Source organism: Papaver somniferum, unplaced genomic scaffold (assembly GCF_003573695.1).
Source record: "Papaver somniferum cultivar HN1 unplaced genomic scaffold, ASM357369v1 unplaced-scaffold_21, whole genome shotgun sequence".
Classification (NCBI taxonomy): Eukaryota; Viridiplantae; Streptophyta; class Magnoliopsida; order Ranunculales; family Papaveraceae; genus Papaver; species Papaver somniferum.
This window is the reverse complement of record NW_020631041.1, coordinates 15,138,677-15,159,757: the sequence shown is the minus strand read 5'-3', so window position 1 is coordinate 15,159,757 and position 21,081 is coordinate 15,138,677. Positions and strand designations below refer to the sequence as shown.

Below are 21,081 nucleotides of genomic sequence, written 5' to 3'. Positions count from 1 at the left end.
TGCGGTATTACTGTAGGCCCGTTTCCATTGCATCATTTTCATAAACACTTTCCGGACCTGCCACTAACATTTTGGAGATATGTTTGTCTTACCAGGATCTACATGCCCATAAAAAATGGCCACATTCCGAAATGTATAACTCCGCCATCTACTAATTTAAAAATCAACCGTACAAAATCAACTAATTTTTAACCGTCAAAATTAAGATTGGTAGTTGGTGAGGTTTGGAATTTCGATTTTTTTTCATTTTTTGTGAGTATATAGATCCTTGTAAGACGAGCATTTTTTCAGGACATTAACTTCAAATACGCTACCGTATAAGTTCTATTAAGAAAATTATCGCTAAAAAATGTGAGATAATGTCAAAATAAGTGCAAAGGGATCCTAAATATCCATATATAGTATAACCCCTATAAAATAATAGCGTCTGGACCGATAAAATTTATCAATTTATCGCGATATTAAATAATCGCATAAATTAATAATTATTAAACTATGTATTAATAGAAAAGCAAACAAAGTCGGATTTTACAAAGAGTTTGTTTGTAGCCTAGCAACAAGCTGAGCACCAACACCTTTCTGAAAAGTAATACCAATACGATGAAAAAGGGAACCTCCTACTTTGGAATTAGCATCTTGACTAGCAAGACGATTCTTCAACCTTCTGAATAGTACTAAATTAATAAATTATTAATTTATCAAAAATATTGTTAAATTCTAAAAAAAATAATCAACAAAATGAACCAATACACCTTATTCATTATGCATATTATTGTGGGTGCGGTTGATGGATACTAATTTATTAGATACTAATCCTTAGTCGAAGTTAGTGGAAGCTAATTTCATGGACACTAAAGTATATTAGATATTAATCTTTAGCGGAATCTAAATTCATGGACATTATATCAGATTTGTTGATTGACCAAAAAATAAATAAGAGTGTCATGGGAAAAGACGAAAGTGATGATGTAAAAGTCGAAGATGAAAGTGTATTTAGAGAGACAACCATCTTCACGTAAGGAACCTATCAAAGCTGTAAAGATATTGAATATGTTTTTATTACATCAGAAAACTACAACACCAAAGACTCTTTTAATGTCTAGAAAAATCCAAAATAAAATTCAACGTGACATGAATTTTAAGAAAAAACAAGTCACAATTGAATCATTATTTACTAAATTAGCATAAATATAAAGCTAAATTTATATAAATCGGAGAGTTATTAATTTATATATTCGACGAGACCTGTAGGAAGATAAAAAGTTTTTTTATTTTATAAGTTTAGCAAATTATTAATTTAACACGTTGGTCCCAACTCGGAACCCGCAAAAGTTCTAATGTAATATTAGAGATGCTATTAGCATTACAGTATATATTTTGGATTTGGGTCGTTAGTCAACATTCTCGGCCCCCACCATACACCAAACGAATTCTTTTTTATAGAAAATAAAAAAGAAACGTTAGTGCATAAGTTGAGTCCACAAGAAACAAAGTACATAAAAAGAAAACCGATCACTTATATCCCTGTTGATTGGGTAGTCAGGAGACTTCATTATCCATTCTGATTAATTAAGGTTGGGAAATCGTTTAGTAGTGAGTTTAGTGGATTTGGTAGGCCACATTGATATATAAAAGATGCCAAATGGTGATCATATCATTTGTAATTTGCATAATTAATTTATTAAGAGAGATGCCAATTCATTATAAAGGAAAATCGTTAGATTTCAGGATTGGTATCTTTGTTCGGTATGGTACTCCCCTTTGGTTTGCTAATATCTTAAATAGATGCATGTATTCAAAGAGAAATTAGATAAGTTGAATTAAATTTGCTAATATCTTAAATAGACGCATGTATTCAAAGAGAAATTAGATAACTTGAATATTAATGGGATACCAATTTGTTTAAGAGTGTATTAAAGTGCTACAATCACCGGAGTTTTTTTCCCGTAAAAAATCCCGATAGGGGATCGGATGGCATATAAATGCATTTTTAGCATTGGGATTATCAATGAATGAAAATGGGTCCATGGACTGTTTTAGTCGGGAAAGAGAACGATAAACCTACCATTTTTCATCAGAATTATACTACTTCTATTTTGGAAAAATGATATTAAATGAAAAAACGATAATATTTTTTTCTGCATATACTAAGGGAGTATACAACGAAACATCCCCTATTGGATTGGTGCACTTCAAAAAAACTAAAGTCAGCATTTGTGGAATCCCTGTTATATATATATATATATATATATATATTGGATAGCCTTTCAGTACACCTGATTCATAGTTACTCCATCTCCTTTATACAAGAGTTTACTGCACCACCATGTCTGCAGCTAGATTACTAGCTCTTGATGATGCTGATCATCCATCTCACGAACACATGATAGAGATTAAAGAGCTACTTAAGATGTTGGCTGAATCTCAAGCTAAATTGGCGGAAGCTCAAGCTAAACAAGCGGAATTTCAAGTTGGCCAAGCAAAATCTCAAGCTAAATTAGCCGAAACACAAGCAAATACTCAGCAACAAATCATAGGGATTTTAAGTCGAAGCACTAATGGTAACGCGCGTAGTAATAATCATAAACAGCAAGGTACACCTTAAATTACTCATAATTATCCTTCTCATTTTATCAAAAGGAAAATATAATAAAAGTGATATATTTTCAAAACAAATGTGATATATTCTGTCTTTTTCAAAACAACGTTTTCTGTAATCAGTTTTGCTAATTATATTCTAAGAAAATATTGTAATATTTTGATAGTCATGTTTATAATTTATTTTAAAACAACGTTTTTTATAATCCGTGTTGTTAATTATATTCTAAGAAAATACAAATATTTTGATAGTCATGTTTATAACTTTATATCGGTCATTTAAATAATTTATTTTACCATTAGTAGAAGAAGAATATGCTTCCAACAATGCTAAAGAAGAGATCACACATGATCTTGACGGTAATGATGATGAATCGCCATCTGAAAATCGTAAGTTATGCACTATGTATATATATTTTATTTTTATTTTATCCGGAAAGAGTTATAATAAAGTGCATATTTTACTCCAAATCGTAAGTTATGCCCTATGTATATATTTTTTTTTATTTTTTTTATCCTGAAAGAGATTAGAATAAAGTGTATATTCTGCTCCTTTCGTTTTTAAAAAATAAATAATATCACCTTTTCAATTTGGCCTAAAAACTGATATTATGTCCGGAAATAGTATAATTTTTTTTTTTTTTGATCTAATTCAATTTTTTAATAATTTTTTTATTTATTAATTATCTCAAACTTCTGCTGCATGTAATGTTAAGAATTGAAGGGTGGTTACCAGGCAAAATTTGTATTTGGAAAACACGACCTCCTAGTGGAAGCACTAAGGGAAGATGACTTGCAAAAGGCTTCTGATTATCTTGTGAACAATCCTGAAGCGATCAATGAAGCAATCTCGGAAGAGTTACATACAATATTGCATAAGGCTGTAGATTGGAACATCAAGATGACGTTCATAGAGGAAATTGTGAAATCCATGACCCCAGACATACTTGAATATAAAACAACTTCTAACTATGGTGGTGATAATGCTGTTCATATTGCTGCCTTTCGTGGATACACTGAAGCTGTTGTGACTATGGTAAGTAAGAACTCTAAGTTGGCTCAAATACGTAATGACGATGGATTTACACCACTAGAAATTGCTCTTCTTTACGTTACACCTGGACAAAAGGCCATGGTCGAGTACCTTTACTCAGTTATAAAAGACGTGGAACCTAGTCCGTTCTTGGGTAGTCATGGTGCTAAGTTACTATGCTACGCAATTGATGCTGGTTTCTATGGTAGGTAAACAAATTGAACTAGTATTTATAACTTGTTTGTGAAGTAAATTGTGTATCGGGTGTTGGTATATCATGCTAGGATGATCTCTTGCATGCATTAGTAACTATCATCGAATAGAATGCATTATAACCACAAGTCTTGATCATAGAATCCAACTGTGCTGCTAACCAAGTGTTTTGCTTGTAGATATGGCATTATGTCTTGTCAAAGGGTTTCCAGAATTGATTACAGAGAAATCCGTATGTCACAAAATGTGTGGACTAGAGTTGCTGGTTCGAAAGCAGCTAGCATTTCCAAGTGGATCTAAGCTAACATGGTTGCAGAACCTCGTTTATTCACGTGAGTTAGCCATCAATCTAAATTTATGTTGTAAGAAAGGAGCAACTTAGTCTGTGCCATCTGGATTTATCCATCTAAATGAAAATACAACATGTTGGTACAGTAATTCAAGTGGAGATGGATTCAAAATATGTCCTACCCGTCGAACCAAATACTTGCTGGTCTACGGATTTCACCAACACAGATGAAGAGAAACCTCCAGTAAGTTCAAAACGCAACAAAGCAGATGAGTGCTATACAGTCTTCTCAACTACAAGTAACGGAATCCTAATGCCTTACTTAGCACGAGGTATGTCTTCCCTAAATATCTTTGCAAGTTTCTGGATGCGACAACAATAATCACACATTGAAGGTTTTATTCTCATGGTGGTTATTTGAGGCTTATTTCAGCGCCTTATATCATGAATGTATACAAACAAAAGTTGATGCACGAACAAGCAATTGCATTGCTTAAACAAATGTTAGTCGGACTCAAGAATGCAAAAAAATTAAATGCTACGATAGCAGCTTTTTTTAAAGAAAATCCCGACATCATAAAGGAAGCCATGAAGCTTGGAGCCACAGAATTTGTAATGGAGTTTCTTGAGCGGTTTGGTTTCCTAATTTGGCATGACATCCCAGATCAGAAAATGATACAAATGGCTATTGCAGAAAAAAATGTAAACATGGTGAATTTATTATGTGACTGTGGTGATGCTGAATTTGAAGATAAAATCACTTTGCTCTCTGTTATAGACAAAAACGACAACACCATCTTGCATCACGCTGCCAAGTTAGTGCCTTATGCGAAACTCAATTCGGTTTCATGTGTAGCTCTTCAAATCCAACGAGAATTACAGTGGTTTAAGGTAAGGATGTTACTCAAATCGGCGATATGAAATATTTTCTATTTTCTTAAATTTCTGAGCTTCCTAGGCTATGTGACCTTTTATATTATTACTTGCTGAAATAAAAATCTAACCCTAGTAATATATTGCATTTCATAATCCACGCAGGGAGTACAAAATATGTTAACGATTAATTATAAGGCTAGGAAAAATAAAGAAGGATACACAGCTCAAAGTATATTTACAAAAGAACATAGAGAGTTGGTGAAGGAAGGAGAGAAATGGATGAAGGATACATCTGGATCCTGCATGCTAGTTGCTGCCCTCATTGCTACCGTAGCATTTGCCGCTGCTGTTACAGTTCCTGGAGGTAATATTAGTGATTATAATAGCTCTAAGAATGGCACTCCAGTATTTTTGAGGAAGACCTCGTTTAAGGTGTTCACCGTAGCAGATGCCTTGGCTTTATTTTCTTCTATAACATCAGTACTCATGTTCTTAGCTATAAATACCTCGCGATACGCAGAAATAGATTTCCTCAAGTCTCTACCAGAAAAAGTGATCTTAGGTTTTACGACCCTTTTCATATCTATGGCGGCCATGTTGGTAGCCTTTTGTGCATCATTGTTTATCATGGTCGGCGACAAATCACCTCTGAGTCTAATTCTTATAGCATTGTTCGGTTCTGTCCCTGTAACCTTGTTTGTATGGTTACAATTGCCATTGTACTGTGAAATGGTCCGCTCAACATACTGGGGTAGCCTCTTTGAACAACACAGATATATCGATCCTAGAGTAAAGAAGATAACAACAAAAAGAAAGAGAGTATAGTAATGGATTTTTGTATTCTTTGTTGGTTGTTTGTTGAAGTCTAATGCAAGAATTATAACTAACCTGTGCCGCATGCACTTTTACTTGCAATTAATTATAGTTTCCGAATAGAGTTCACAAATTTGTTGGCAGACCTGGAAATGTTAACTTTTGCATGTCATATGATAAATTTCAAGCCTGAAATGCTTTAATTTAGTTATTAAACTTTTATTAGTTGATCTAAATTCAACCGTCATGTGTTTGTTTATTAAATTCGTTTTTCTTTTGTTTTTAATTTAATTACAATCTAATAGAGGCAAAGAGTGCATAGCCTTACTGATAGAGAACCTCAAAAAAAAAAAAAATTAGAGAATTCAGATAGATATGAGAAGTCAGGAGTCGATGAAAAAAATTATCATCAATGCAATACTTACAATACCCCGGCCAAGAAAAATTGGGGCCGCTGAGATATTAGACTAACTACAAAAAATTAGATAACAAGGTGAAATACATCTTACCTTTTTCTCTTGGACGATTCTGTGATACATCCGTTTTTAACACAAAAGCTTAGCATTAGCGGGCAATCTTTTCAAACATAACATCAGATTTGTCGAGAATGTCCATGTGTTTTCTCTTCTTTGCTAGCTTTGTAGAGTTTTGGTATCCATTTTGCTCGTCAGTGAATTGAGCAGCAGTTCTAGCTCGCAAGTCTTCCAGGGTCTCTCCTTCCTTTGCTCGTTCCAGCACCTGAAAGTTAATAGAGTGATGATCCATTATATACCAACAGAACTAGGTCCACTTACCAGGCCTGTTTTTCCTGTTTCTGGCCCAAAATATAGGATACAAACTGTAGTCAACATTGGCAAACAGAATCCTGCTTAAGAAATTGAGGTACGCCATGGCTATCATACTAGTTTACACATTTGCTGTCATCATGACCCTTCAAGAAATCAGAACGTCCTAGTGAGTTCACCAAAGAACCACAGCCAAACGAGTTCCAAAAACTTGACCAACAAATACGAGCTCTCAGAAAATTGTTACAAAAAAGTCTTACGTAGAAAACCAGGATAGAGTTATTTTCAGGTTTTGGAGAAACTGTAACAAAACAAGGTCTTACCAAATGCCGACCATACAAATGGACACTTGAAAGCTGTTGGAGAGCATTCTGAGCTTCCTGCTTCGTTACAAACTCAACAAACGCAAAACCTCTGTGGTTCCCTAACTTCATCGGTAACCTCAAACTTTTTACCTGCAAAATAGTCATATACATATGAGAAAGCAATTGGAAACATGATGTTCAACAACACTCTCATGATGCATCAGTCATCCCTATGCAGCTTGTAGACACCCAGAAAAAAGAGGAGTAAAAGCTCTTATTAGATGACCTATAATCTGAAACATAGAGTTTCAAGTAAAATATTGCTTTTTGTTATGTGTGGATTCATTTAGTCAAATATTAATAGTTATTATGTATCCTTGCAAAAATCAATCACCTGGCCGAAAGGACTGAAAAGCTGTCTTAGATCTTTCTCTGTTGCCTCAAATGCAACATTTCTTACAATTAGCTTAGTAGAACTCTTGTCTTTGTCAACTCTTCTTGGAACTTGCTCATCCGATTTGGCATGGCAATGTTGCAAAATAAGTGCATGGCCATCCAAAATTGTTCCCTGGAATGCAAACAGAAACATTACTTATAGACGAACTGTAATAACATGAAACAAATGATTATCAGCTATATAATTGATTAGAAGTCTGCACCTGGATTACTATATGTTTGTGAGAGTTTTCTTACCTGTAAATCCTTGCAAACTTTTGTCGCTGTCTCCACAGAGCCCAGTTCGATGAAACCAAAACCCATCGAGACATTCTTCCCATTTTTCAAGTGCTTCTTAACCTGCACATGCGCAATAGCATGTAAGTGCGAAATTAGACAGCAAAACCACTACAAATAGATCACTGATTGCTTAGAGAAGTATACATTACCTTGGCACTTAGTATTCTTCCGTCCTTTATCTTTTCAGTAAAATGCTTTTTCAAATTCTCATCAGATGTTCTAAAGTTCAAATTTTTAACAAATAGAGAACGTGACTGCACAAAACAAACAAAAAATGTCACCACTCACCAACCAAATATATCAGGGAGTGAAAAGGGTAAAGTAAGTTCATTTATTAGTTTTAGTTCAAAAAGCATCCATTGTCGAAAAATTAAAATTGGAAATAATGAAACGTAAGCAGAAGTCCAATGCAAAGCAGAAATTGGAAGTTTCGAACACTGACAATCCATAACTTGTGGTTTAAATCCATTTCTGTTCTGTAGAGATTTTGTGGCTGTTAGCAGTATGTCATTAAAACCACATGGAAATGCATCAAACATTAGTACTAAAATATCCACTTTAGTGAGTTGTTAGATGCTAGATAGGATTTTTTGAGGAACTGTCTCCTAGAGATTGCATAAGAATTTTGAATAGCTATCGTGAGACTCTGTCCGTTTTATTGCTAGATTAGTACAACCTACGAAATATAACAAGAGCACTTGGAAAGCAGACCTCACAACAGTACAACTCGAAAGTAAGAGTTGATAAAAAATCATAAAAAATAACAAACCTCCACCCTATCAGGATCAACATCAACTTCAGATATTGCTTCCACCCCTTGTTCAATAATTGCTCTCTTCACATCCTTTTCACCAACAACACCGTACTTCTGTGCATCAGCCTCCGACGTTGAACTTGGAGAGAGGATATTGCAAGGAGCCCATTCCAAATACAATGGAGCATCTCTAACATGATACATATTGACAGAGAAGTCCATATCAGCAAAAATTGTAACTGGAGAATATATTCTTAACAAATTTGTCAATAAAGCATGCGAGAACAGTAACTACAAGCATGCGAAAAGCAACTACAATCATGCGAAAAGCCAAATTCTCACTATTGACCATTGAAAAAACGGAAAATTATATTCTAGATTCTTGATTATTAAAGGTCAATAGCTAGCTTACTTGTAACGCTTGTATGCTAGGCCTTTGAAAGCTGCACGTGCTTCGTTTGCTTCAAGGAAAACAACCTACAAAATCATGCGATAAACATCAATAAAAGCAAATAAGGATAAGAATCAGCTTTACTCAATTCTCCACTAAGTAATAATATTCTAGACACAATACAAGTATTCCACTGCATCTGTTGATATTAAGTTACTAGCACTTGGGATAAAAAACACAATACGCTACGCATCTTATACTAATTGACTTCACACCTAACTTAGCAATTTTTGTTAGGGGGTCAAAGTTACAAACCATGATGCAGATATCTAAACCACTCATAAGAACATAAATATTTATCACGTATCAACTACTATTCTCTTTACGCTAAGAACATCATCAGTAGATCAAATACCAAAAAAAAATATTAAATAATACGCATACACAATACTCTTAGCTGAAAATTTTTACAGTTGTGGAATTTGTGAAAGATTTCAAATATAGCATAGAAGGCAGACTCAAAGTAGGACACCAATTAAAATCCACGGAATGAAAGTGTTTCAGTAAACCAAGATAAGAAAAATAGAATCATTGGATTCGCAAGTGTTAGTTCGGAAATTCAATCAAGTACAGATAAAATTCGATAGATGAAATACCAAGTGTTAGTTCGGAAATTCAATCAAGTAAACCAAGATAAAATTATCGAACGCTTAAGACATGATGAGTACATACCAAGGCCAATGTTTTGGTTTGAGGAAGAATAATTTTATCCAAGCTTCCAAATTTGCCAAACATCTTCGTTAGATCTCCCTCAGAAGAGCCATATGGCAAATTCTTCACGAGTAAAACATGATTGCTTCTTTTACTACCATCATTCTTTCCAGAGGCAAACTCCTCTAAAGCAGCAACATTGATACCAGCATTTGCCAAACCTTTTTTCGTATCAGAAATGACGTGTGTCTCTCCCAAAGCAATGCGAACAGCTAAATCATCTGCTTCCCGGTCAAGAAAATCACTTTTACTCACTCCATACTTCCTAGCAATGTTCTCCACAACCTGTTTGATGTGGGAGACAGGAATACACAATAAGTAACTGAAGCCTAGAAGCCGAAGTAGCAATACACAATAAGTAGCTGAAGCCTAGAAGCAAGAGGTAGGTACGTGATTTTTATGAGCAAAGTAACTTCATAGAAAAAGCATATTCGCGTAATCCATGTAATTGTACCATTGGGTCTCATACATATCGACCACCACTGATTTTTCTGACGAGTTATTTAGAGCAAGGTAGTTATGGCCAAACAAATTAACGACAGCGGTTCAGCCATGTAATCATGTTATTATTTCTAACTGATTGGTGCAGTAAAAGACCTTCACGGTTTAGCTAGTTTACATACTGTATCAGGGCGCATGAATAAACTGTTCCATGCTCGTGTATCTCCACCGGCTTCAGTTGCTTTTCTTTGGTCATCCTTTTGTTGTTTAAAGGATTTTGATGCTTGGCCACCAGCATTAGAGCTGAAAAACAAAAATAACGAACTCATTTGATGATGCAAAAAGAGAAAGGAAAAAAGAAACTGAAAGACAAATAGACAGACAGGAAAAAAAAAACAACAAATAGAAAACCCAACGTAGTTCATATGCTTACTCTTGTTTCATAGAAGTGTTCTGTTGTTTTGCTGGCAGAATATGCAATAACCTGCCTTGGAAAATTGAATTGTCTAACTCCTCAAATGCCCTGAAATGACAAGTCTGTCAGATTGATAAAAAACTGAAGAAGAAAGAAGAACCACATTAAAATTATGACCTCCAATCGTTAGTTATGAGCATAGTATGACTAGCAAGTACGAGCGAAGATCAAAGCAGTAGCTTCTTCGTACAATAATCACTGGAAATGATGGAGCTAACTCAGTTACACTAAGAGTTTTCCGTAATCTCGAAAGCTGGTGTGAATATTTGGCATCTACTTTATTAAATTATACATTTTGCTTTCAAACCAAAACGATAGCACAACTCAAACAAGAACAGGCGAAAGGTGTTTAATTGAACCCAAAATACAGTACCTAACTGCGAATTCTGGAAGGGTATAGAGAACATAAGCAATTCCTTTTGATCGTTTGGTATCTCTATCAACAACAAGATGGACCTCCGAGATATCACCAAATTTGCTAAAAATCTCCGTCAGATCTTCCTCACTATTCCGTCATCAATACAAAATACCATTCAAACGCAAGAAACAAATGCATCAGTTTATCGGACACCCAAACAGGTAAATAGGAATTGAAGAAAGCTGATTAAAAGGTGAACATACCTTGCAGTGTATGGAAGATTGCGAACAAAGAGACGCCCTGTCTCAAGAATCTGTTTTTTAGCGTCATCTAAGATTGAAGATGGGTTATCAGGCTCATCCATTTCACCATCAGATCCTCCAGGAGGACCTTCCTCTTCTTCTATATTTTCTTGAGACGCCTCTGTATTATGGTCATCGGACGGTTCTTCTGTGTACACTACCCTACCAGCTTCAGCTTCACTATTTGGACCATCTTCACTCTCTGAACTTGAACTTGAATCAGAATCAGACCAATCCTTTTTCACTTTACTCTTGAAATAATCCATGTCAGAGAGATCTTCAGTTTTAGGTAGATCAAGTGTCTCTTTATTTGCAGAATCATCAGATGGCGCATTTTCTTTTTTATCATGCTTATCCATTTTCACCTTCGATGGATCCGGCCGTTTCTTGTTTACCTTGTTAGAATTAGTTGTTTCAACAACAGCTTTGGCATTTTGGTCAACTAGAGCACTTCCTAATGTATCATTCCCCCACAACTTCGTCTTACTCCGTGGTTGCATAACTTCAAGAAATTCTCGAAGTTGAGGATCATCAACCTCCAAGTCTTTTTTATTTTTTTTGAATTCCCCTTTATTGTTCGAGCTTTTGATACCACTAGTTTTCTTACTTTCATCTACTGTCTCTTTTTCTGTAACGGAGTGCCGACTCCATGGACGTGGAATATTTGCATCCCCAACTTTATGAGCAATCTGGATACAATATCCTCGTATTACTTTTAAAAAATCATGACAATTACTATAAGACAACAACCAAGATATTAAACTTACTGTATATATGTTTATATCAACAGTACTTAACACACCTCACATGTAATTCTAGACGTATCCATGTAAGAATTGTTGAAGTACTTGAGAGCTTCTTCGGCTTGTTGCTCCGTTCGAAACCCAATAAACGCGAATTGTCTACTCTTACCATCTCTGATAAAAATAGGATAATACATAGATTAAATAAGTTACTGATAGAATCGAAATGGTTCATTCAGTCATTCGAAAGATAGAAGAAGAATCATGATCAATGTTTTACCTAGTTCTCATGAGTTTAGCATCAGTTACTTCCCCTTTCTGAGAGAAGAAATCTCTGAGATTATCTTCAGCAACATATTTTGGTAAATTCTTGACACAGACGCGTGACCTAAAAATCAATAAAGCTAGAATCAGAACCACAGAATAATCCAAAAGAAACCAAATGATTTAACAATTGTCATACGAACACACTTACATTTGACTTTATATGAAGATTGCAAATTACCCCAGTATTCGATTCTCTGCTTAAATATACCGGGGAAAACAAACTGAGTGAAACAAAAAGATGATTATAACTGTATCACAATAGAAGAACCTTATAATTAGTCATGTTTATGTGCACACAAGGATGCCAATAGTAGACAAATGAAAATAACGCTGAAAACAATCAAAGTACTACATCAAAATCATTTAATATTCCATCCATATATAAACAAAAACTGATACTACTGCCACAGGCCCACAAGCAGACTTCAAATTATTTGATGCTTCTAGTTGAGCAACGCCTAACTTTAAATATTTCTTTGCTCTCCAGCATTTCATTGCAAAACATAAACCCCTTAAAAGACATAACTCATAAGCAAGCCTAGAGGTTAGATTCCTAATACTCTTTCTATGTATTCGTCTTTCTTATAAAAATGGCAATGAATTGAACGACTTTTCAGGATTCAACCCCTTATCAAAAGAGAAACACAACTAAAAAGTTCGATCCGTGCCGCTTTGTTCAAGCACAGCTAATTTGAGCTACACTACGGAACTTATTTGATATTATTAACGACTTATCTCAAATTCTCTAATATCTAGAAACCAACGACCAAAACTAAAGGATTCAATATTATCCTATTTTTGGTGGAAGATTTGTTAGAATTAGATTTGGATATTTATCGATTCTTATCGTTGTTGGCTTGTTTTAGGTATGATATTAAATTGATAAATTTATGCAAGAATCATCATTGGGTATAAATAGTTATTGCTTTACGTAAGTTTTAGTTTAGTTACCATTTTGTTAAACTATACAAGAACCATCTATTCTTGTATTTGGTATGGATGTGTATGTCTTACTGCCAAAAACTCACAAAGTAATAACTAGTACTTGTACGCAATGGTGAATCTGCATAAGTTGATAAATATACCTAAAGTAAGCTAACTACAAGAATCGATCCATGAATATCCAAATTTAATTCTAACAAATCTCAAACCGAAAATAGGATAATACAGCATACTTAGAACTCAATTGATTTAATTTAAATCGCTGGACTTTAGATACAAGAGAATTTGAGACAAGTCATTAATAATATCAAACGAAAGAGCAAATCATAACAAGAATTTCCACCGTCAGTCAGCCGTAAAAAGAGAAACATCTTCCAGCAATTACGTAAGCAGAGCAAAAGGAAAATGTAATTTATCATTTATTCGCAAGGTAAGTAGTTGATCAACCGAATTAAAACTTGTACAAAATTTAGGTAAAATTCATACTCCTTCAGCTCAACTAAATTTTATTTTCTTCCTGTAATTAAGATTATATTTCTAAAATTACAAGTAAAAAAGAAAACATCAACATCGAAACACTTCCATTTGAGTCTCAGTTGTGAATTAAGAAATTGTTCCTAGGGTTCGAATAACACTGCGAGATAAAAAATTGAAAGAAAGAACTCTCAATCAGTTTCATCTGACAAAAGAACAGAGAGAAAAAAATAGCAGAGAAGCGAGAATATCGTACCTTTGTTAGGCGGTGAAGGAGGTTTAGAGAACGGTGGCGCTAGGCGGTGGTTGGAGGAGACACTGGGAAGCAAAGAGGAGAGTTTAGGGGTTTTGGTTCGAAAACTGCCGTTTTACTCGATTCCCTACTGCGAAGACAGTTTTCGTTACTTTTTTACCCCTAATAATGTGATGTATTTACATATATTTTTTTCCCTAGGAGTTGTATTGCAGGACTCGGTGGGCCGATACACTTGTTATTTTTGATGGAAAATTTAGAAACCTGTTTTGAGGCATACTAGATAATGCCAGAATAGGGTCACGAAATAAAAAACAACATCACCCCTCATCTATCATTTTTGATAATGTCATAATTACCCTTATATAATTAGTGTAAATGACTATGATTAGAATTGATTAGTTATGAATTTTAAGGATTGGTTAAACATTAAATTATTAGTGGTGAATTAGTTGAAAAATCAAATTTATGTGAGAGAGTTGGGATTTTTGAGAGGAAGAAGAAGAAGTGAAGAAAAAAAGCTTGGGTTTTGACTTTTGAGATTTAGTGATTAGAAGTGACCAAAATGTGTGATTCAAATCAGAAGTAAACTTCTATCGAGGTTTAATTTCCTTTTATAAGTTGAATCTGCCAAAAAATTGAATTTTTAAAACTCAGATCTGCTGACCAGATGAACATTTCGGCTGATAACTTTTGAGCGGAACCTCTGTTTTTTTAAAATTATACCTAGGTTCGGCTGACAAGAGCCGAACTTCACTCAGAAACTGAATCATCCACTAGGTTCGGCTGGAAAATTGAGGTTCGGCTGAAAATATTGTAAAGTCGCATTAGCCGAACATAGTGTTTCTCTAAATCATACATTAAGTTCGGCTCAAAATTTATACTGCAAGATCAGCCGAACTGATCTTCTGAAAACCCTGATTTCATCTTTGAAATCATATTCTACCGATCAAACAAAATAACATCAATCAAAAACAAGATGGGTTTGTTACACATACATTCTAAAATACATCTAATAGCAATTGAGATTTGGATTTCGCATTCCAACATCGCTCACTTCGATTCGTGTTTCCTTTGTTTGATTAATTTCTTTATTGAATTGGAGTCCTAGATGTTAAGTTTAAAGTTTATTTTGATTTTTAATTTTAGGTTTTTGAGGATAAGGGAACTATGTCAAATTGAAATTATTTAGGGATACATAGGTAATTACACTACCTTTAGACACCCCTTATAAACCCACCCTAGATAATATAATGGATGAGTATGCCTCAAAAAAAATGAGTATGCCTCAAAATAGGTTTCAAAATTTATCCAGCTCAGTACGAGCGTCCTTGTTACATCTATGATCCATCCTAGGCGTGGGACTTGCGTCGCGTTAACCCACTCATCCCATGCCCAATCCAAATGTTGGGTGGATATGGGCAACGTATTTCAAAACTTTGGGCAAGTTTGGGCACGATTTTTACAAACACGAGTTAAATTTGGGCAAGCATGGGCACAAATATTTCTAATCGAAGTAACCTGCCCAACCCGAAAAACTATGCTATAGTTATATAAATCCAATAATGAAAATATAAATTATATTTATCTCATTAATTATCCAATATGAGATATTTTTATACTATTATAAATAATCTTCGGTTATTTGGAAATTTAAGATAAATGGAGCAATGAAATCTAATTATTACTAAAATTTGTAACTATCATATTAACAAACTCGTATGTCTAGCGAAACTTCGGACAACCTGACGAACCCGGAAAACCCGAGAAACATAACTTGGGAGGAATTGGGTAGTACCTCCATGAGTTCCACGGGTTCGATGGGAAATCGGGGCAAAGGATTCCTAGCTCGGGTCTGCCTTGGCCAAGCCTTCTAACTTGCCTAAACAGCCCAAGTCCCACCCCTAATCTGTCCTCTCTGAAATAAGGCGGGAGAACCTGAGATGGTATATTGTAAAAGCCGATTTTGGAAGTCGGAAATCTCATAACAGTTTTCCAAAATCAAAAAAATACATTTATCAAGTTTGTTGTATCTCCGTTAGTCTATGAAAAATTCAATCACTACAAACGTAAAACCCATTTCAAAGTTTCTGGAGGGCCAAGCAATATCAAAAAGCGAAATTAATTTGAAACGAAATCAATATGGATCACTGGACAAACGAGCGAATGGATCAGGTCCAGCCAGATGTTATCAAGAACATGTACATTTATGGTGCTCTAATATCCGGCAGTAGTTGGACGAATGAAATATAGATAATGTTTTGTCCTTTCCTAGCACCGAGGCTTGATGGGCTTACTTGACTGACTTGTGGAAAAAAAACTTCTCAGTTAATCTTTCTGAGGCGGGAGTAATTCAGGGATGTCGACCCCCTGAGAAGTTGTTGTCGGATAACCGCAGGATTCGGTTGAAAACTCCACACTGTCGGATAACCGTAGTATCTAAGTGGGACAGTATTGGTGGAGGTATGGGTCATTACAATGGTATCACAACCGACGACGGGTCACCTGCCGAGGGTGGGAAGGTACACTGAGCGAAGTTAGTCCAGGTGCTTCTCTGATGAAGGGCATAGAACGTCGGAGATCCGGGTTTGAATATATTCCGGAGACGGGGACGGTTCCAATTTAAGGTGGTGGTATTCTAGTACCCCAGTATTGGAACTGGTTGGCCAAATGGAATATAAAAAATGAGTTGTCTTTTCCTGACACAGGGGCCTGGTGGGCTCACTTTACTAAGTTATGGGAGAAAACTTCTCAGTTGAGTGTGCTCGGACGAGAGTAATCATAGAATGGGTGACCTCTCAGGAAGCTGCTACGGATAATTGCAGTAGTTCCATTTAAAACTCCCACAATGTTGGATAACTGCATATGGGTAAGTGGGAACAACATCGGTGTTAGTTAGGATACAACTAGGAATAGGTCGCTTGTGCTCGGATGGGAGAGTATGCTATGACATTGAGCTAGATATTTATCCCACAAGAGGGGGAAAATATACATTATACCGAAACCCTTTCAGCACAATTGGCTCCAGAGTTGGCAGAAAACTTTATTGAGCAAAAGTAATCTAGGGATGAGTGACATCTTGGGAAGTTACTGCTGGATAACTACATGTAAGGATACACATGTGCTGGTACGGTATATGTTTTTCCAGAACCCGATACATGTACCTCCTAAGGGAACGTTCCATGTTCTGGGTACCTGTACACGTATCGGTGTGATACATGTATTGGTAATACCGGTCCAGTTCTAGGCTAGTACCGGGTTTTTACTTGAAACCTAGCATTCATTTAGTAACTCTCTGACAACTTAAAAATTTCCACCCTTCAATTCTCTTATAACATACCTTAAATTCCTTTGATAAAAATCTCGTACATTTCAAATAAAGATCAGGTCCATGACATAACCTAGCAAGTTGAACAACATCAACAACCACTGCACCAACAATGAACTTTAGCAATTAAACCCCGCTGTTCGAAACTGAGGTTCCAACTGCACTTAGCTGTTGCGAAAGACCATGACTCGAATTTTTGTAACAGAAATGTTTGTGTTGCCAATTTTGAGTCGCAATTGTTTTCGCAACAACTTAAAACTGTTGCAACGAAAAAAAGTAGCAACAGCTCAAGAACAATCGCGAAATTTTTACTATTTGTTGTGAAATCTTGACTGGGTCAACGAAGACCGACCCAAACATTTGCGGTAAATATTTAGCAACAAAACACAGCTATTGCTAAAAAAATTCTCCAAGAAAAAAAAAGAAGGTCGGTCTTCATTGATCCAATCTATTATGGAAAACAGAAACGAAATAGCTTCATTCTAGTTCAACAACTAATTAAACACACATTTCAATTCAATTTGCACTTGGGCTAAAAAACAACCAATACTCCAAACTAAATAAAACAACAATGTTTTTTACGGTCAGCAAGTGATTTTAGTTGGATGATAAATACAATCATTATGTTGTTATTGAAAAAAATATATCAGTGATCCACCATGAACAACAGGATTGGTACATACACAGAAAGATAAATCTTTTCATAGCATCTTTGTTTAAACATTAAGATATATACTACGTGGTCAGGTAGAGTAGTATTACCAAATCAATAGCTGTGTTGATACTCTACAATATTTTTTCAAGAGAAGAAGATGATATTTCCTCAGTTTGTACCTTAATATGGTTGAACAACAAAAGACGTATCCCATGCCTGACTTCATTTATATCCTTGCAGGTGGTCATCGTCGTAGTAGTTAGAAATTAATACTCAATTCTCAACTACAGAATGGGAATAAAAATGTCAATTTCCAACTTAACATTCTCTCGAGATGACATAATAATAAGCAAGATGGTAAATTATTGGTATACTTGAAGCAAGAAAGAACAAAAGATATTCTTGACCTGCATTTTCATGCCATCCTCGGCAAGCCATAAGTAATCATAAATTCTTGGAAGGTGCAACTTGAATACTTCTGAGTGCACAATAATTTGTCCCATAAAAACAACAAAAAGAAAAATGAGATGAAATTTAGGGGCTACCAAAATCTAAATTCAACTATTTACAGTTGCATATCAGAATAGTGCAGTTCAGACTTGTTTTCCTTTATTCAAATCGAGATCCTATATGCAATGCATATGTTAGGTTATACTGGAGTGTTCTTACTTACTTACACTTGACGTTTGGACATATCATATGATGAAACACCTTCAACATCAGTCAAGCCCTCGAGAATAACGACTTCCTAGTGCTGGTCACGGAAGGGAGAGATTGGTTAGAATTAATAACTTTTATATCGAAATTTAACTTACCATCAATGAAAAACCAATAATTGATGAATACCTTTGCAAGAGAAAGGTTATGTTGCTTAACATGCTCACTTTTGGCCTTTTCAACTTTACTATCATAATTGACTTCTTCTCCTGGGCCTTAAACACAGTTAGTTGTCTGCCTTTCAGAAGAATCTCTGAATCACCTGTAACATGCGCAGCTGCCATTGCAACATTAGCCTCGACTGATGTACTGAACTTGAGAAAGCCAGTTTATGTAGGTGGCCTACCCATAAAAGCACAATAAATATCATGAACAATATTCTACTCAAGGATGCATCCAATAAGTATTATGCGCACCTGGTGACTTTGTGAAGAACAAGTAAAAACGACTGACTTAATGGAAGTATAACAAGTATATATGTATACTATTTTAAACGAAACACTTCAGAAATTAATGATAAAGCCTTACCATCACCAGCTAATTGTTGGTGGAATTGTTACTTGCTTTACAAGGCTGGTGTTAGAGCATAGCTCGGTTGAACTCACCAAGCGTTGGTATGTCAAGTTTAGTTGTCATATTTTAGTATCAAAATTCATCTAGAGTCGCTTGATTAAATACTAGAGTCAACTTCGTTTTGGTTAGACTAGAAATTCTAGGAATGTTGACACGTACAAGTATTACTCCGAAGACCTGAAGAATGAGAAGAAGTAACGACTGCAACGAGGGCATCATCCTTCCACCTAAGGTTAGTAATACTGACTTGACTTGTTTCCATTCCTAACGTATCTTTCAAGTCGTACCATATTGAAAACATAACATGCGAATATGTAGATATAATACTCTAGTGATTATACTTGATCATATCATTATGATAAAAGTATCAAGGAATCTGTTGAATTACGAAGTATAAACGCTTATGTTTTGGAACTTCGTAAATATGACATCAACATAATCTTTATATTTAGTTAATTGATTATGTGTAAGCTATATGTATTGATTTCATCCCACGAAATAATGTTTTATAACATTTTTTTAAAGGAAGTACATATACTGTTTCGTAATCGAAAGGAAATCATGATTGGTCGAATTCTTTATTGAATATCTTTTGAATGACCAGTACAAGATGACAAGGTACAACCTATCTTAACATATGTTGAGAATTGAGGTATCACTACGCCAAAACAGGGAAAATTTGACAGTGGTCGTTTGAAAAATTTGACAAGGCATGCATGTTGATTCGTTTTCGATGGGCCAAGGTTATTGAAATAGCGTAATGTAATCAGGCCCTTGCTGGGCTGTATTTTTGACAGGCATTACAAATGGAACCTAACCAGTGAGAGAAAAAAAAATCTGTAAATCATTTTATCTGTTTCCAGGGTGTTAGTCGTGGGAGAGTTTGAGAGATTTTAATGTATTTAAATCTCTAGGGATTTAGAGGGAGTGTGAGAGAGTCTAGTCAATTTGGGGGTTTAACCCAAACTCCCCAGAAATCTCTTGTTTTTTGAGAGATTTTGTCCAAGCACAAAAACATCATGAAACTCCCCCAAACTCCCCCAAATTATAAACTACCTATGACTCTAGTTTTTTACGACTAACAGGGAGTTTAAAAGATTCTAATCAAATCTCTCACCACTAACAGGGAGTTTAAGGGATTTTGAGGTAGTTTTAGAAACTCCCTATAAATCTCTCACCACTAACAGAGATTTTAAAATATTTTGACAAACTCTCTCACGACTAACAGGGGATTTGCTAACTCCATTAAAATCTCTCAAACTCTCCCACGACTAACCCCCTGTTCGTTTCTCTCTTTTCTTTCGAACTCTTTTTGAAAGGAAAAAAAAAACTAGTTTTAACTTGTCTACTCGTGGTGGGATTTGATTTCGTTTGGATAGCTTCATTTCAATCTTGATCTCAACTTGTTCATTCCGTCGATTCTAATCTCAACTTGTTTGTATATTTGCAGTCATTTTTAAGGTATATCTTGATTTCAATTCCGATTTTTGATCAAATAAAAAAATTATAGTTCAGATTTTTTAGTTCAGATGTAGACTCAATCAAAGATTTTTCATAGTATAGCAGCATATGTAATACGATTTCGATCCCTGAGTTGATATCTAATTGAAAAAATTTCTCTCAATTTAATCCTCAGTTCTTCAGGTAACTTCCACAGAGCTTCCATTAATGGTGAAGGTGATGTCGTATGGTAGTAATTGAATCACATAGAAGATAAGTATTCATTATCTTTCTTAATTTTTTTATTGTTATTTATCTTGTAAATTTTCAATGACGACAATAACTTATATTCGATACTTATAGTTTATTTATGGATGAAAACATTTGAGTAAACTTTGATCTTTATATGAGAACATAGCACTAAAGGTTAATTGCAGGATCATGCAACAACCATTTGCAATATGTCTTTCTTTTAGTAAATTTATTTTTC

General features: G+C 35.0%; 2 protein-coding genes across 8 annotated transcripts; one reads left to right on the top strand and one right to left on the bottom strand.

The window, feature by feature from the left end:
- Positions 1–2,289: 2,289 nt before the first annotated feature.
- Positions 2,290–6,165, top strand: LOC113339984. 4 transcript variants are annotated; one of them, XM_026585199.1, is made up of 7 exons: positions 2,290–2,594; positions 2,905–2,988; positions 3,315–3,836; positions 4,024–4,176; positions 4,280–4,465; positions 4,567–5,024; positions 5,172–6,165. In XM_026585199.1, exons 1-7 carry the CDS (start codon positions 2,327–2,329, stop codon positions 5,832–5,834), a joined length of 2,334 nt encoding a protein of 777 aa, XP_026440984.1. In that variant the 5' UTR covers positions 2,290–2,326; the 3' UTR covers positions 5,835–6,165. The 4 variants fall into 4 exon arrangements, with proteins under 4 accessions (XP_026440984.1, XP_026440982.1, XP_026440986.1 ...); XM_026585197.1 differs by having other exon boundaries at positions 2,902–2,988; XM_026585201.1 differs by having other exon boundaries at positions 2,444–2,594; positions 3,335–3,836.
- A 3-nt stretch (positions 6,166–6,168) lies between these two features.
- Positions 6,169–13,991, bottom strand: LOC113339982 (multiple RNA-binding domain-containing protein 1-like). Of its 4 annotated transcripts, none has more exons than XM_026585193.1 (16): positions 13,882–13,991; positions 12,358–12,457; positions 12,163–12,270; positions 11,942–12,056; positions 11,101–11,828; positions 10,853–10,984; positions 10,438–10,527; positions 10,187–10,307; positions 9,525–9,848; positions 8,814–8,878; positions 8,417–8,591; positions 7,797–7,901; positions 7,606–7,707; positions 7,307–7,480; positions 6,931–7,062; positions 6,169–6,560 (listed from the first exon to the last, which is right to left on the bottom strand). In XM_026585193.1, coding segments are annotated over exons 2-16 (2,547 nt in total). In that variant the 5' UTR covers positions 12,360–12,457; positions 13,882–13,991; the 3' UTR covers positions 6,169–6,386. The 4 variants fall into 4 exon arrangements, with proteins under 4 accessions (XP_026440978.1, XP_026440979.1, XP_026440980.1 ...); XM_026585194.1 differs by having other exon boundaries at positions 12,358–12,403; positions 13,882–13,985; XM_026585195.1 differs by having other exon boundaries at positions 12,358–12,430; positions 13,882–13,962.
- Positions 13,992–21,081: the final 7,090 nt, after the last annotated feature.